This window comes from Physeter macrocephalus, chromosome 7 (genome assembly GCF_002837175.3).
Source record: "Physeter macrocephalus isolate SW-GA chromosome 7, ASM283717v5, whole genome shotgun sequence".
Classification (NCBI taxonomy): Eukaryota; Metazoa; Chordata; class Mammalia; order Artiodactyla; family Physeteridae; genus Physeter; species Physeter macrocephalus.
Genome location: NC_041220.1, coordinates 12,016,932 through 12,029,519, shown reverse-complemented (window position 1 = coordinate 12,029,519; position 12,588 = coordinate 12,016,932). Strand labels below are relative to the sequence as shown.

At 35.8% G+C, this 12,588-nt stretch overlaps 1 protein-coding gene across 14 annotated transcripts in view; it reads right to left on the bottom strand.

The window, feature by feature from the left end:
- The window catches only part of CCSER1 (coiled-coil serine rich protein 1), a 1,341,341-nt gene that overhangs the window by 354,018 nt on the left and 974,735 nt on the right, over positions 1-12,588 (bottom strand). For 2 of the 14 annotated variants that reach the window (XM_055085816.1, XM_055085818.1), the window contains one exon: positions 8,952-9,130. The exons of the other annotated variants lie outside the window; for them this stretch is intronic. In XM_055085816.1, the coding sequence (XP_054941791.1) occupies positions 9,104-9,130 (27 nt within the window). In that variant the 3' untranslated portion in view covers positions 8,952-9,103. Of the gene's footprint in view, positions 1-8,951; positions 9,131-12,588 lie in introns of those variants that run through there. 14 annotated transcript variants of the gene reach the window in all.

Here is a 12,588-nt window from a genome sequence, read left to right as displayed (position 1 = left end):
CAATATTTTGTTTAGAAAATTTCCATGTCCTCATTTATGCACTCCACTGAAGTATTTGTCAGAAACAGAAAGATTAACATACATCAAAAACCTTATAATATACTTAAACATGACTTCATGCTCTCAGATGGTCACTTTGTCCTCAAATTAATGCCAAAACAATCAGTTAACATTTACTAAAACCTCATTACAGTTGTTATGAGGAAATTCTCCTGCCCCACTTCTGATGTTTCTGTCTTTGTACAGGAGTAGCTCCTGGCCTCCTTTCTCCCTTTCCTCTCTTCCTAAGAGACCATGACTACATAAAGGTGACATTCTTGCCTTTTTACACTACTCCTTCATACACTTCATATCATTTAGACCCAAAGGTGTGAACTTGGTACCGATAATCTTTTTAAAACTCATCTTGTTCTACTAGAATTTCCCCCCATTCTGCTTCTTAGTCAGAGTGCCATTTAGGTGATGTGGTCAGAGTATAAACTGCTTTAGCTTAGAAGACTCCTAGTATACAAACAATTAAACTTAGTCATTTCTTGGTGTATGCATTTTATTTGAGTGTCTGTCTCATGATTTTGCAACTACATTATTTTGGCAGGATAGTTTATTGACATACTAGTTTGTGTTTTGAGCTCCTTGTTTTGAAACAAGGGGTCAATCAAAGGGATTTGAAAGAATGAGAGGTATTTTTCCTTCCTCGATACCATAAAGTTGGCTGGGTCTTGGTTTGATGAGCATGGAAGCCCTTGCTTCAAAGTGTTACTAATGGCTTTTTCTTTCTTTTAACGTTAAAGATAAAAGTTACTAGGTACTTGTTAGCGAGGGGCAAGGAGCTGACACAGTAAGAGAAGGCATAAATGTCCAGTCTTAGGAGGGAGAAAGTAAGTTTTGCTGCTAACAGGAAGAGGATGAGGGTGTAGAAATTTCATCAAATGGCGTACATTTTTCCCCTCTCCACCTTGAAAATAGGACCAGGGAGGCATAGCAATGGGGTATCTTTGACAGCTAATCACCATGTTCACACCTGGCCTGGCATCTATGAATCAACCCAGGCAACACTGCCCAAAAGAAGATGGAGAACAAAATTTCACAGCAATATAGTGACCAGATGAAGTATAAACCATAGGCTGTTGGAACCAAGACCCTCTCTCCTTGTATGAGTATCATGTAAATTCCTTGAATTTTTAAATAATCTCCAGGAATGGAGGAACCTCACAAAAATAACTAAGATGGAACTGCTTACAATACTGATTTTAGAAAATAGCTCATATTGAATTTGACTTAAAAAAAATAAAATGCAGTAGCATTTCTTTTATCAAAACATTGTAGAGCAAATTCACACCAGTAAGTCATATTTTGTTTGTTTATAGCTCCTTTTTTCCTTTGACGTAAAGCTGACATATAATGAAGTACATAAACATTTGTAATCCATGCTGCTATCATAGAATATTAGATAATAGGACATTATTATCACCTCAGAAAGTTCCCTCATGATTCTTCCTTCACCCCACACCCAGAGGTCACTACTGTTCTAATTTTTTTTTGTCACAAAAGATTAGTTCCACTTGTTCAAGAATTTACTATAAATGAAATAATAGAGCACGCAGTATCTTATATAAGACTTCTTTCACTCAGAATAATGTTTTGTAGTTCATCCATGTTGCTTCATGTATCAAGGTTTCATTATTTTTTGTTGTTGTTGTTGCTTGGTAGTATTTCATATGAATATGCCATCATTGGTTTTCTATTCTTCTATTGATGGACACTTAGATGGCTTCCAGTTTTTAGCTACTATAAATAAAGCTACTGTAACCATTCTGGTACAAAATTTATTGGGAAATACAAGCTTTTTTTTAGGGGTAAATACCTGAAATCAGGTTGGCTTAGTCATTAGGGAGCTATACTGCGGTGAGCGTAAGCCCTGACAGTTGGTTTTTCTCTTTTTGTAATGCATCACATTGCCAGCCACAGGGCTAGATAAAGAGCCAGGCTGCCTTCCCTGCCCTGAGGCTCCTTTGTTTGAGAGATCTTCGTTCCCCTCAAAACCATTTGGGTCACTTGTTTTTTTCTTTTCCCTCATTTAAAATTCCTGCTCTTATGTTTTAAATTCACTGATAAGGAGTGAGCCCTCAAAACCTTAGGTCCCATGATCAAGCCCAATAAATAAAGGCAAAACCCCAGACCTGTGCTTTCTCTCCTTACTCGCTCTACCTGTGACCTCCCTGTGTGGCCCCAGCTGTGCCATATGCTTTCTAGGACTTGTGAGTAATAAACCATTTTCCCCTCAAAGTTTCCTGATGCTTATTTGAAATCATAATAAGAAACACAAGGGCTAGTCCAGCCACAACACTGTTTACTGATAAGCTGAGACCCGCACAAAACATTAATGTTTTGTTTTATAGGAAACAATTAAAACATTTTTTCCAAAGGAGCTGTGCCATTTCAGACTCCCACCAACAATGTATGAGATTTCTGGTTCTGGTTCATCTACGTCTCAATCCCAATAATGGCGCTGTCAGTCTTTTTAGTTTTAGTCATTGTGGTGAGTACTTTAAACGCTTTTAAAATTTGAAATTAATATAAGCTAAATTAAAATAATAAAAAAATTATAATAAAGGCTAATCAGTTTATGTGAGGGAAAAGAACATATCTGTTTTGCTTACCATTTACACTAGTGTTTAGGGAATTGCCTGACACAGTAAATGCACCATTAACATTTGTTGAGTAAAGCAATTACATAAAAACTATCTGAAATGTTTTTTCATGTCTTTTTCTCTGCAATAAATTTGCTGACATAAATGGAGGAATATAGTCCTTTTACTTCTAGCCTCTAAATATTTATAGGATTAACTTTATCACCAAATATTTGTGATATTTAGTGTTAGTTTAAATTCACCTCATTCATTTCCCAGAATATTACCAATTTTTGCTTATTGCTCTCCCTTTCAGATTTGCCCCCTTCAGTCATGCTTGAACTCTCAAAAGCTCTCTCTTCCCTAATTACTAGAGTCAATACAGCCTCAACTCCTTCCATCCAACTACATACCTATTTATATTCCTAACACTCTTGTCTCCATGGTTTTACACATTTCCTCTCCTTTATGTAAAACATCCCTTCCCTTGTCCACCTTGTGTCTGTCATGCTAATTATCCAGGCACATATCTATTATTTTCTGGATAGAGAGGGCTAAAAGAAGGATATATAATCTGGTTGTTTGGAACCAAAAGGTGAGTATAAAAATGTCTGAGAGACAGTGCAAACCACGTCCAAATAGAAAATCCCAAAGACTCATGTGCAAAAGGCCCATGAAATCAAGAATGACTCAACGATTTCCCAAGGTACATACCGAGCAAACTAGAGGTCCTTTTGATGTCCACTACCAAACAGAACGGTCTGTTCCGCCGCTGCTACCGTTGTTTTTTTGCCTCATGGGGCGTTGCTCTTGACTGCTAGTCCTCTGCTCTCTGGCCAGATAGGCGCGCCCGTATCGGTGGCTGGTGGCCGTACTACTTAAACAGGAGCTAAGCCTCTCACTTGATCTGTCAAAGTCACCCCTCTTTGTCTCCAGTTCACCTGTCTCCCTACACTGTTTCTCCATCAGAACTTCAGTTCCAAGGGAACAAGGCCTTGTCTGTACTGTTGTGGCTGTATTCAAGAAATATTTTTTGGAAAGAAACAAACATCCCTATATGAGTTGAGGTCCTAGGAGTAAGTTTTGCCTTTAAACTTTATTTGAAGACTGTCTTTTCTGCTAGGGCTCATGTTATCACATTCTTTGCTCTATTCCCAATACTTTTCACAGTGCCTGGTACAGAGCTGAGCTCAATAAATGTTTGTTGAATAAAGGAGTAAAATGCCTAATAATCCTGCAAAAAATATTTGTTGTATCTCCAGCCTAGCAATGACAAAATTGAGAAATAAAGAAAACCTAAGAGGAACTGATTGAAAGAGAGAGAGAGAGAGAGGGAGAAAGGGAGGGAGGGAAGGAATGAGAGAGACAGAGAGAGAGACAGAGAGACGAGGGAGAAATTACAAATCAAGGTACAGATTTTGTTATAAGAAAAATGTCAGTGAAAATTTAGGAGTAAAACTAGATTGCCCTCTATTTCCCACTGTCAGTTTACATGGAAATGCTAAGAATTCTTGCCACTAGTTGTTTTTAACATCACTAATATATAATGTACTTAATTTTTACTGAACCCAGGTTAAAGAGGCATGAAATGTCTGCAATTGAAGATAATATTTTTAAGTGTTCCTAACGAGGCTTGAGATATATCAAATAAAGTGATATTAATAATAATTGAGGTCATGTATTTCCTCCTGAAACAATGTGTGTGTATATTCTATAGACAGTAATCGGCCCAAGTGCTTTTTCATGAGCAAAACTGTCAGCTAAAGATTTTAATTTTAATTTCAATTTAATATTAAAGGGAAAATTTAATTACCAAATCATCTCAAGTATATTCAGAATATCTCAATAACTTGAGTGCCTTAAAATTTTACTATAAGTAAATATTTAACTGCACATTCAATTTCAAAATAAGTGGTCCTGTAAATCACAGGCAATTTAAAAATATTTTTACATACAATAAAGAATATTGTTTTGATTTATCTGTGTGGGAGACAATAGATTAAAAATGCTAGATTAAGGAATATAAGGACATTATGTCCTTACAGAAGAGTCTTTACATACTGCCTTTCATTTTTAGTTAAAGATCATAAAAACGTGCCACTTTATTTGCAAAAATAAATTATTTTCGGGCTTCCCTGGTGGCGCAGTGGTTGAGAGTCCGCCTGCCGACGCAGGGGACACGGGTTCGCGCCCCGGTCCGGGAAGATCCCACGTGCCGCGGAGCGGCTGGGCCCGTGAGCCGTGGCCGCTGAGCCTGCGCGTCCGGGGCCTGTGCTCACAACGGGAGAGGCCACAACAGTGAGAGGCCCGCGTACCGCAAAAATAAATAAATAAATAAATAAATAAATAATTTTCAAATAAATATTAATAACAGTGCAATTTCAGTATTTTTCTTCAGTTATGATTTATGTCAAAAATAACACCCCATACTAATTTTTATTAAAAAAAATATTTCCAGCAACTAATACTGTACATTTTAGGAGAATGCGTATTGTTCATGATGTTCGTGTGCTGAAAGAAAGACATTAACACATTCTAGAGAAAGCATGATGCCTTAATTTATGGGAATGTGTTAATGATTAAAATAGCAGTGTTTTGGTTTTTTTTTTTTTTTCAGTTAATTTCCTTGTAGAAAATCCTCACATAAAGCAAATATTCGAATCTGGCAGGAAGATTTAAGGGACTTATTTACAAGAAATTAACCAAAGTAGGTCCTTTATATACCAACTGAAATTTTTATATTCTGTTTCAAATATAAAGAAAGTTAAAAGGACTGTAATATACGCCCACACGCACACACACACGTTTGCTGGGGAGGGATTTGCTGATATACTACATCTAAATGAGACCCTCAGGACTGTTGTAGCAAAGCAGGCGGAAGTTAGTTTTATAGTCTTCTGTGGTTCAAATCAATCTCATTCACCATTTATGCAAGTTTGTTGATGAGGTTAAAAGTCAGGTCAAAGGTCTTTCCTCACTTCCCCCAGGTGGAGATAATTCTCCACTCTGTGTCTACACTGTGCCCTATGAGATCCTTTACTGTACTTTTTCTTAAAGTCACCCTCTTGAGGACAGAGACCAATCCTAGGCTCTACATTTATAAAGGACAAATGACTAGATTGTCTCACATTATAAATTGCAGTAAGAATAAACCTGCCTTGACAACCCTATTATTTCTTATTCAAATCTTTAGTTATTTAATCATAGTTATAAAAATTATATCCCAGTCAATAATTTGACATCTAGAGGCACTAATCATGTATTAAATTATTATAAAATGTTCATAAGGCTTTCTACTTACTTTAGAATTATCAAATTCTATTACTCAAAACATTATTTTCTACAGTTAGACAGTAATTTTGTATCACTAATCACTATTAAACTCATATCTGGTGCATTTTAGATTGAACAGACAGTAATCACTATGCTCAAAAAGGTATAGACTTTAAAGAAATAACCAAGTACCAATCAAATCTGCTACTTGATCAGAGCGTTTATATGTTCTCAGTTATTATTTTGTCACAGAGGTCTTTATTCTCCTACATGAGCACTGGGTTTTCCACTTATCCTATTTTTTTTAACATGGCACAGAATATAAACACACGTATTTTAACACAGCGCACACGTATGCATATATTCATGCACACACAGATATACTTTTATCCATGTGTATGTCTTATATACGTATAGATGTATGTGGGGTATGGGTGTGTATTTATGAGTGTGTGTGCTTATTATCCAACTCTATGAGGCCAGTTATTTTACTGCTACAGCTCTAATACCTGGAACGAAAGAACAGTGCTAGGCAATCAATGTGTATTTGCTGAATGAATAAATATCAGTTACAATACAATTAAATTTTTTTTCAAATGGGGCTTTGTCTCAGAAACACTTATAAAAAAACTTTATTTGATAAAATTATCTCCTTATTAAAGTAATCTGTAGCTATAGCAAAGTGTAGCAAATTGCAAGAGAAGCATACACATTTATACTGCCTTAATATATACCTCTTTGCTAGCTGTTTCCAGGACCAAAAGTTGACACTGATTTATTTCAAAACTAACCAGTGTACTTGGTAATTATTCACAAATATTGAAATGGTTAATCCTAAGTAACTATTTTAAAACACAGTATTCAGATAATAACATGCCCTTTTTCAAATCCAACAGGATTCTTTTCTTAACAACCACTTTCTAACAAATACATTTTGAAGTCCCTCTACGGACATAGCAGGTCGATGGATTACATGTGACCAAAGAATGTAGGTTTTTTTTTTTTTCCATGCTGAGAGCAAGTTCACATTGTCGTATGATTTAGACAAGGATTTCTCAACAAAGGCACTACTGACATTTTGAGATGGATGATTCTTTTCTGTGGAGGCTACTGTGGAAATTTCTGGATATCAAGCAGCCCCCTTGCATTCTCTACCCATTAGATGTACAGCTGCTATCTCTCAATTGTGGCAACCAAAAGCGTCTCCAGATATCGCCAGATGTCCCTCGGGGAGCAACGTTGTCCCAGTGTAAGAACCACTGATTACTGAAAATAATTTCTCATGCAATGTCCAACTCAACGATCCTTACGCCTCAATCATTCCAAGATGATACAGCAAGATTTGTGGATGTGCCTCATTTTCAATGTCTTTTATAGAGTTATAATTGAAGCTACTACCTACTGTTAACACAGTACCCTAATAGTAGGGACAAAACCATTATTCTTTATCAACATTCTTTCCAAGAAAATTTTTATCTCCATAGATAGATTAAAACTTCGGATCTCTCTCTCTCTCTCTCTCTCTCTCTCTCACATGAACTCCCAGTTTTCTTTGACTTTTATTTCAGTGTTTTTCACTTGTTTCCTGTGGATCCCTAATGACCTCAGGTACCTTACAGCTTACATAGGGCAAAGGGGAAAACCAAGGAAGTATAATTTAAACATAGTCTCAATTTCTTTTAATTCCTGAATCCATAGTCAGTGATTATATTTTTTGAAGTTCAACATTACTGCTCAAGGTCCTTTGTAGAAATTATGCCTTTGACATTTTCTTGAACAACATAGACAACAAAAATGTTATCCTGCCTCTCTAGACAATAGAGAAACATACCTGACGTTGCGGCAGTCTACTAGTTGTCTCCCATCATGCATATTCCACTTCTCTCCCAGAGTCATGGAAACTATAGTATTTCATAGAGGCTTATAACCATACAGAGCAAAGACTACACTTCCTAGCTTCCATCGCAGCTAGGTGTGACCATGATTCTAAGATGTGGATAAAAAGAGGCAAGTGAAAGTGTTGTGTTCAGCTTCCATTTTGTGGGAGTATGACACAGGGTCACCTTGAACCATGCAAAGGAATGTAATCCCTAAGCCCAATAGAGGAACAAGATAAAAGAAACATGGAGTCTGATTACTCTGTAGGACAGACTCTTCCTACCATTTTGGTCTTTTTTGTGTGTGTTTTTTGGACAGTTGTTTTGGATCTCTGTCACAACAGCCAAACTAACATCCTAGCTAATATAAGCAGGGCACCAATAGAGATCGATATCTGTGTTGGGCATATTTCTAGTCATGGCACTTATGAGAGAAAGTGTGCTAAAAATAAGATGAGATTGGTATATAATGGGGATTCAGCCCTGATGAACCAAAAGAAGTAAAGTGGGCAATCTGAAACATGAGTTATGAAGAGCAACTTCGTCTACCTTAGCAGGGTATTATGCCTCATTAAGAATTGTGAAGATCAATAACTACTAGGGATGTAATCACAACAGGAGGCCTATAGTTACCACTGCTGTGTGAAGCATAGGAAAGCTGTTGAGGGTAAATCCTAAGAGTTCTCATCACAAGGGAAAAAATTGTGAATTCACAATTTGACAAATTGTAATAACCTATTAATAATCATATCATACCTGATCTCTTATTATTTTTATATTTGAGTTGTTTCGATATGATAACCACAGTGCAATAAGAATACCGCCACCTCCCCACATATATGTCACCAACCAATACATTAAGAATATTCATAGGTAGTCAAATCTGTAATCCTGTGATATCAGCAGCCAGGAGTTTACAACAGTAGTTCAACTAATAGGAAAAACTGATATATTTCATCCAGTGTAAAAAAAAAAAAAAAAAATTGAAGTATGTCTGATTATTGCAAGGTTTGCCTCCCTAGCACAATCTATGAATTTAAATGTGAGTTTAAGACTCATATAAACCTTCACATTGATGACAGCTTGCATTCCCATGTGCAACAGGTATTTCATTTAATTCATCTCTCTCATCTACAACTGAAATAGTTGTAGGTTTTGTGACTGAGTACTGGATCCTATATACTTCAGTGTGGTAATAGGAATCATTCATTCATTTATTCATAGAGGCTGAGCTTATAGCTTATTTCTACATATAAAGTGGAAGATCCATTCTCACTCTGCTTTGATCAAGATGCGGGCTTGAGCCAACCTGCCACATCACTGTCAAACAGTGATTTGGTTAGCAGCTCCCTAGAAAAAAAAAAAATGTAATTCTTACAATGTGTGGCATGTCCAAACAGAAATAGTTATTTGGGGAGCAGCATTATACATGAGGATGCTGAAAAGTAGGTATATCATTGGGCTGTTGTAAAGATTCATTAAGACAGGTTCACATAAAGTATTTAACACAGTGTCGGGTGCACAGTAAACTTGCAGTAAATGCTGCTTATAAATTTTCTTGTTAATACTTTTCTGCTCCATTTGGCCAACTGGATACTTTTTTAAAACCTGAGGGTCTTTTTAAAACTAGATCTTATAAATATCACAATAGTAGTTGGTTAATAACTGATACAACCTTATGAAATATACTTTAACTTATTATTTATTAACAACATATTGACAATTAAAAATAATCAAACATGCCTATATGAGTAAAATTAATGTACATATGTAACGATAATATAAATCTGTCTTAAAGAGAATTTAATGTTCTCTACACAGACTACCTTTTCATTGCCATTTGATTTTGTGAAATGTTTATTCCTTTCCTGTGTTCCAAATTGATACAAATCATCCACTCTACTTGTTTCATGTCAGGCTAATAAAATTGTTTATGATAGATTATATGCTGGTTGCAAAATAAAAAATTTTAACTTTTCTATAATTGGTCAGTTTTTTGGTATTAAAATACAAAGTTTTCAGCAACAATTTAAAAATATAACTCTAGCTTTTACTGCTTCTGTTGAGTTACAAGTTCATGAGAATGCTGAAGGGTCCAAAGGTATGGGTCTCCTCCAAGTCTGCTTTTACTTATTCCTGCCACCTAGATTTGGGAGACATTTAAAGATGGACATGGCTATGGATGGAAAGGGAGATGCTTCTGGATTGTGCTCTCCTTGAAGACGTACCCAAATCACACATTATTTTTCCCATCCCTGCCACGGCACAGTACACTTACTAAAAAGCATTGTATTATTTGATTAATTTCTTTAGCATTTATAAATGACTCACCCTAAATGCAATGTCTTTGCTGCTTAACTGATCCATTTTTACTCCATATGGACATTTCTGAAATGTTTTATTAGCTTCATAAAAATATATCATCCAAATGATCTTTCAAAAACATCTTGAAGAAATATTTAGTTACTTTAAATAGTCAGTGATATGGAACTTCCTCAGTTAAATACAAAATAATTTGAAAATATAATTTCTTTTGCAAATTTAAGACTACCAAAAAAAAAAGACACAGAACATAAAGAATGTCAAGAAATTAAATAAAACAATAAGTAGATTAATCATACATATTGTCAAAACATTTTGAAAACATATCCTTGAGGAAGAAAAATGTGTAAGGACCCAATGAATTAAGTAACTCTGCCTTTAGGAGCATTGATGTTTTGTTTGCTGGAACATAAAATCGTCACTTACTACTACTGAATCAATTTAGGATCACTTAAGGCAACATAGTTTTTTAAATGTTTCTTCAGTTAATTTTAGAATGTAGAAGACAATTCAATGATTCAGAAATATTTTGTCATTACATCAGCTAATAAATACTCTCTTGCTTAAACTCCCGAAGTTCCTTTAGACTGAAATTTCCTTTAAACTGATACATCATTTAAAGTAGATTCTTTTAAATTTGGTCTTATTTTCTGATGAGACCTTCTTACAAAAAATTTTTGTGCCCCAATTTCTTCAAAAAATTTTTTGAAAAAAATTGATACTCCTTTTAGTACCATATTTATCCCATGACATCTGACACTCCCACCTTCATGTTTCATCCTGTGGCTCATGCGTTTCTATGTTGATATAATATACATGATGGCATAGATTCTACTTTCTCTATTATTACTCTCCTAAGGTTCTAAGAAATAGTCTCCTCCCCCATTGTCTTTAAAGCATGAGAATTTTGAAACATTATTTTCCAAAGGGCTTCCTCATTAAAAAAAAATACCTTCCTATTAAATACTTTTTCTCTTTATGTTTTACGACACTGTCGAAATAACTGCTTTAATCTCTCACTTGTACTAAAATTAACACTATAAATTTCCTCTCATACTGAAACAGAAAAATATGATTTTACACTCCTTGAGACACTGTGGGTAGCGTTGGGTTATGCCACATTGTTGAATCTATATGTGAATCTATTTTTTAAATTACAGTGCTGGTGTGGCATCTCTAATGAAAATCCCAGAAAGCTCTTTTTCTTTTCTCTATCTCTCCTTTAAAAAAGAAAACTAATAAAAAAATTAATATGATGTAAAAAGAAAATATATGTTCAATTATCAGCCATTTGGAATTTGAGTTAATACTTTACGGATTAATTTTCAACTATGAAAATTAATGGTTAATCTCAACAACTTATTTAAAAGTAACGGCTTTCAGTGATTAAAAAAATAATAAAATCTTAACAGAAGGTTTACCTTAAGCTTCATGGGTGCCTAGCTCTTTTTTTTTTTTTTTGCGGTACGCGGGCCTCTCACTGTTGTGGCCTCTCCCGCTGCGGAGCACAGGCTCCGGACGCGCAGGCTCAGCGGCCGTGGCTCACGGGCCCAGCCGCTCCGCGGCACGTGGGATCCTCCCGGACCTGGGCACGAACCCGTGTCCCCTGCATCGGCAGGCGGACTCTCAACCACTGTGCCACCAGGGAAGCCCCCTAGCTCTTTTTCTCAATGTCTATTCTATTCACACTCATTCATTTGGTATAATTTTATTGTCCATTTTTTGTGGGCACTGTGCTAGGGAAAATAATGGGGACAAGAAGAGACAGTGTTTCTTCCCATTACTTTTACAAGCCAAGGGATAAGACATATACAGAAGCAATTATTATAAAAAATATGAAGGTCAAAATTGGGAAATATGGGGTACTCTGTGGACACATAGTGAGACCTAGCCCTATCTAGGGTGTTAGAGTAGCAACATCCAGTGGAAATATAATGTAAGACACATATATAATTTTAAATTTTCTGGTAACCACGATTTTAAACAATAAAATATAAATACACACTAGGATTAAGCAGCAATATCTTATTCAGTGCAATGGCTGAAGTGAAGCAGTCTTCCCAAAACAATAATGTTCAACAGAAAAATATACTGCACTGCTCCAATTTTAAAATTTAAATTTAAATAAATTAAAATTGAATAATGTAAGGAATTCAGTTCCTCAGGTACATTAGTCACATTTCAAGGGCTCAAGAGCCACATGTTGCTGGGAACCAGTAGAGGGCAAATTTAGGGAATTCTTTGAATTGACTCAACTGCCTTTCAGAATGCCTACCTGTCAAACAGAGGATGGAAAGCTTCAAATTCTATTCCCAAGTCTCCCCAGAAGCTAGGATAGGCCCTGCCAATCAAAATGTATTTACATAAGGAGAAAGTAAGGGCAGCTGGCAGATGTTTTGCTGACGTGAATCATGGTAGGGGTTGTGTGGTTCTGGGGTCAGGAGCTTTGGTGGCAACTTTCTGGTAATGAAGCTTCTTGATCTTGA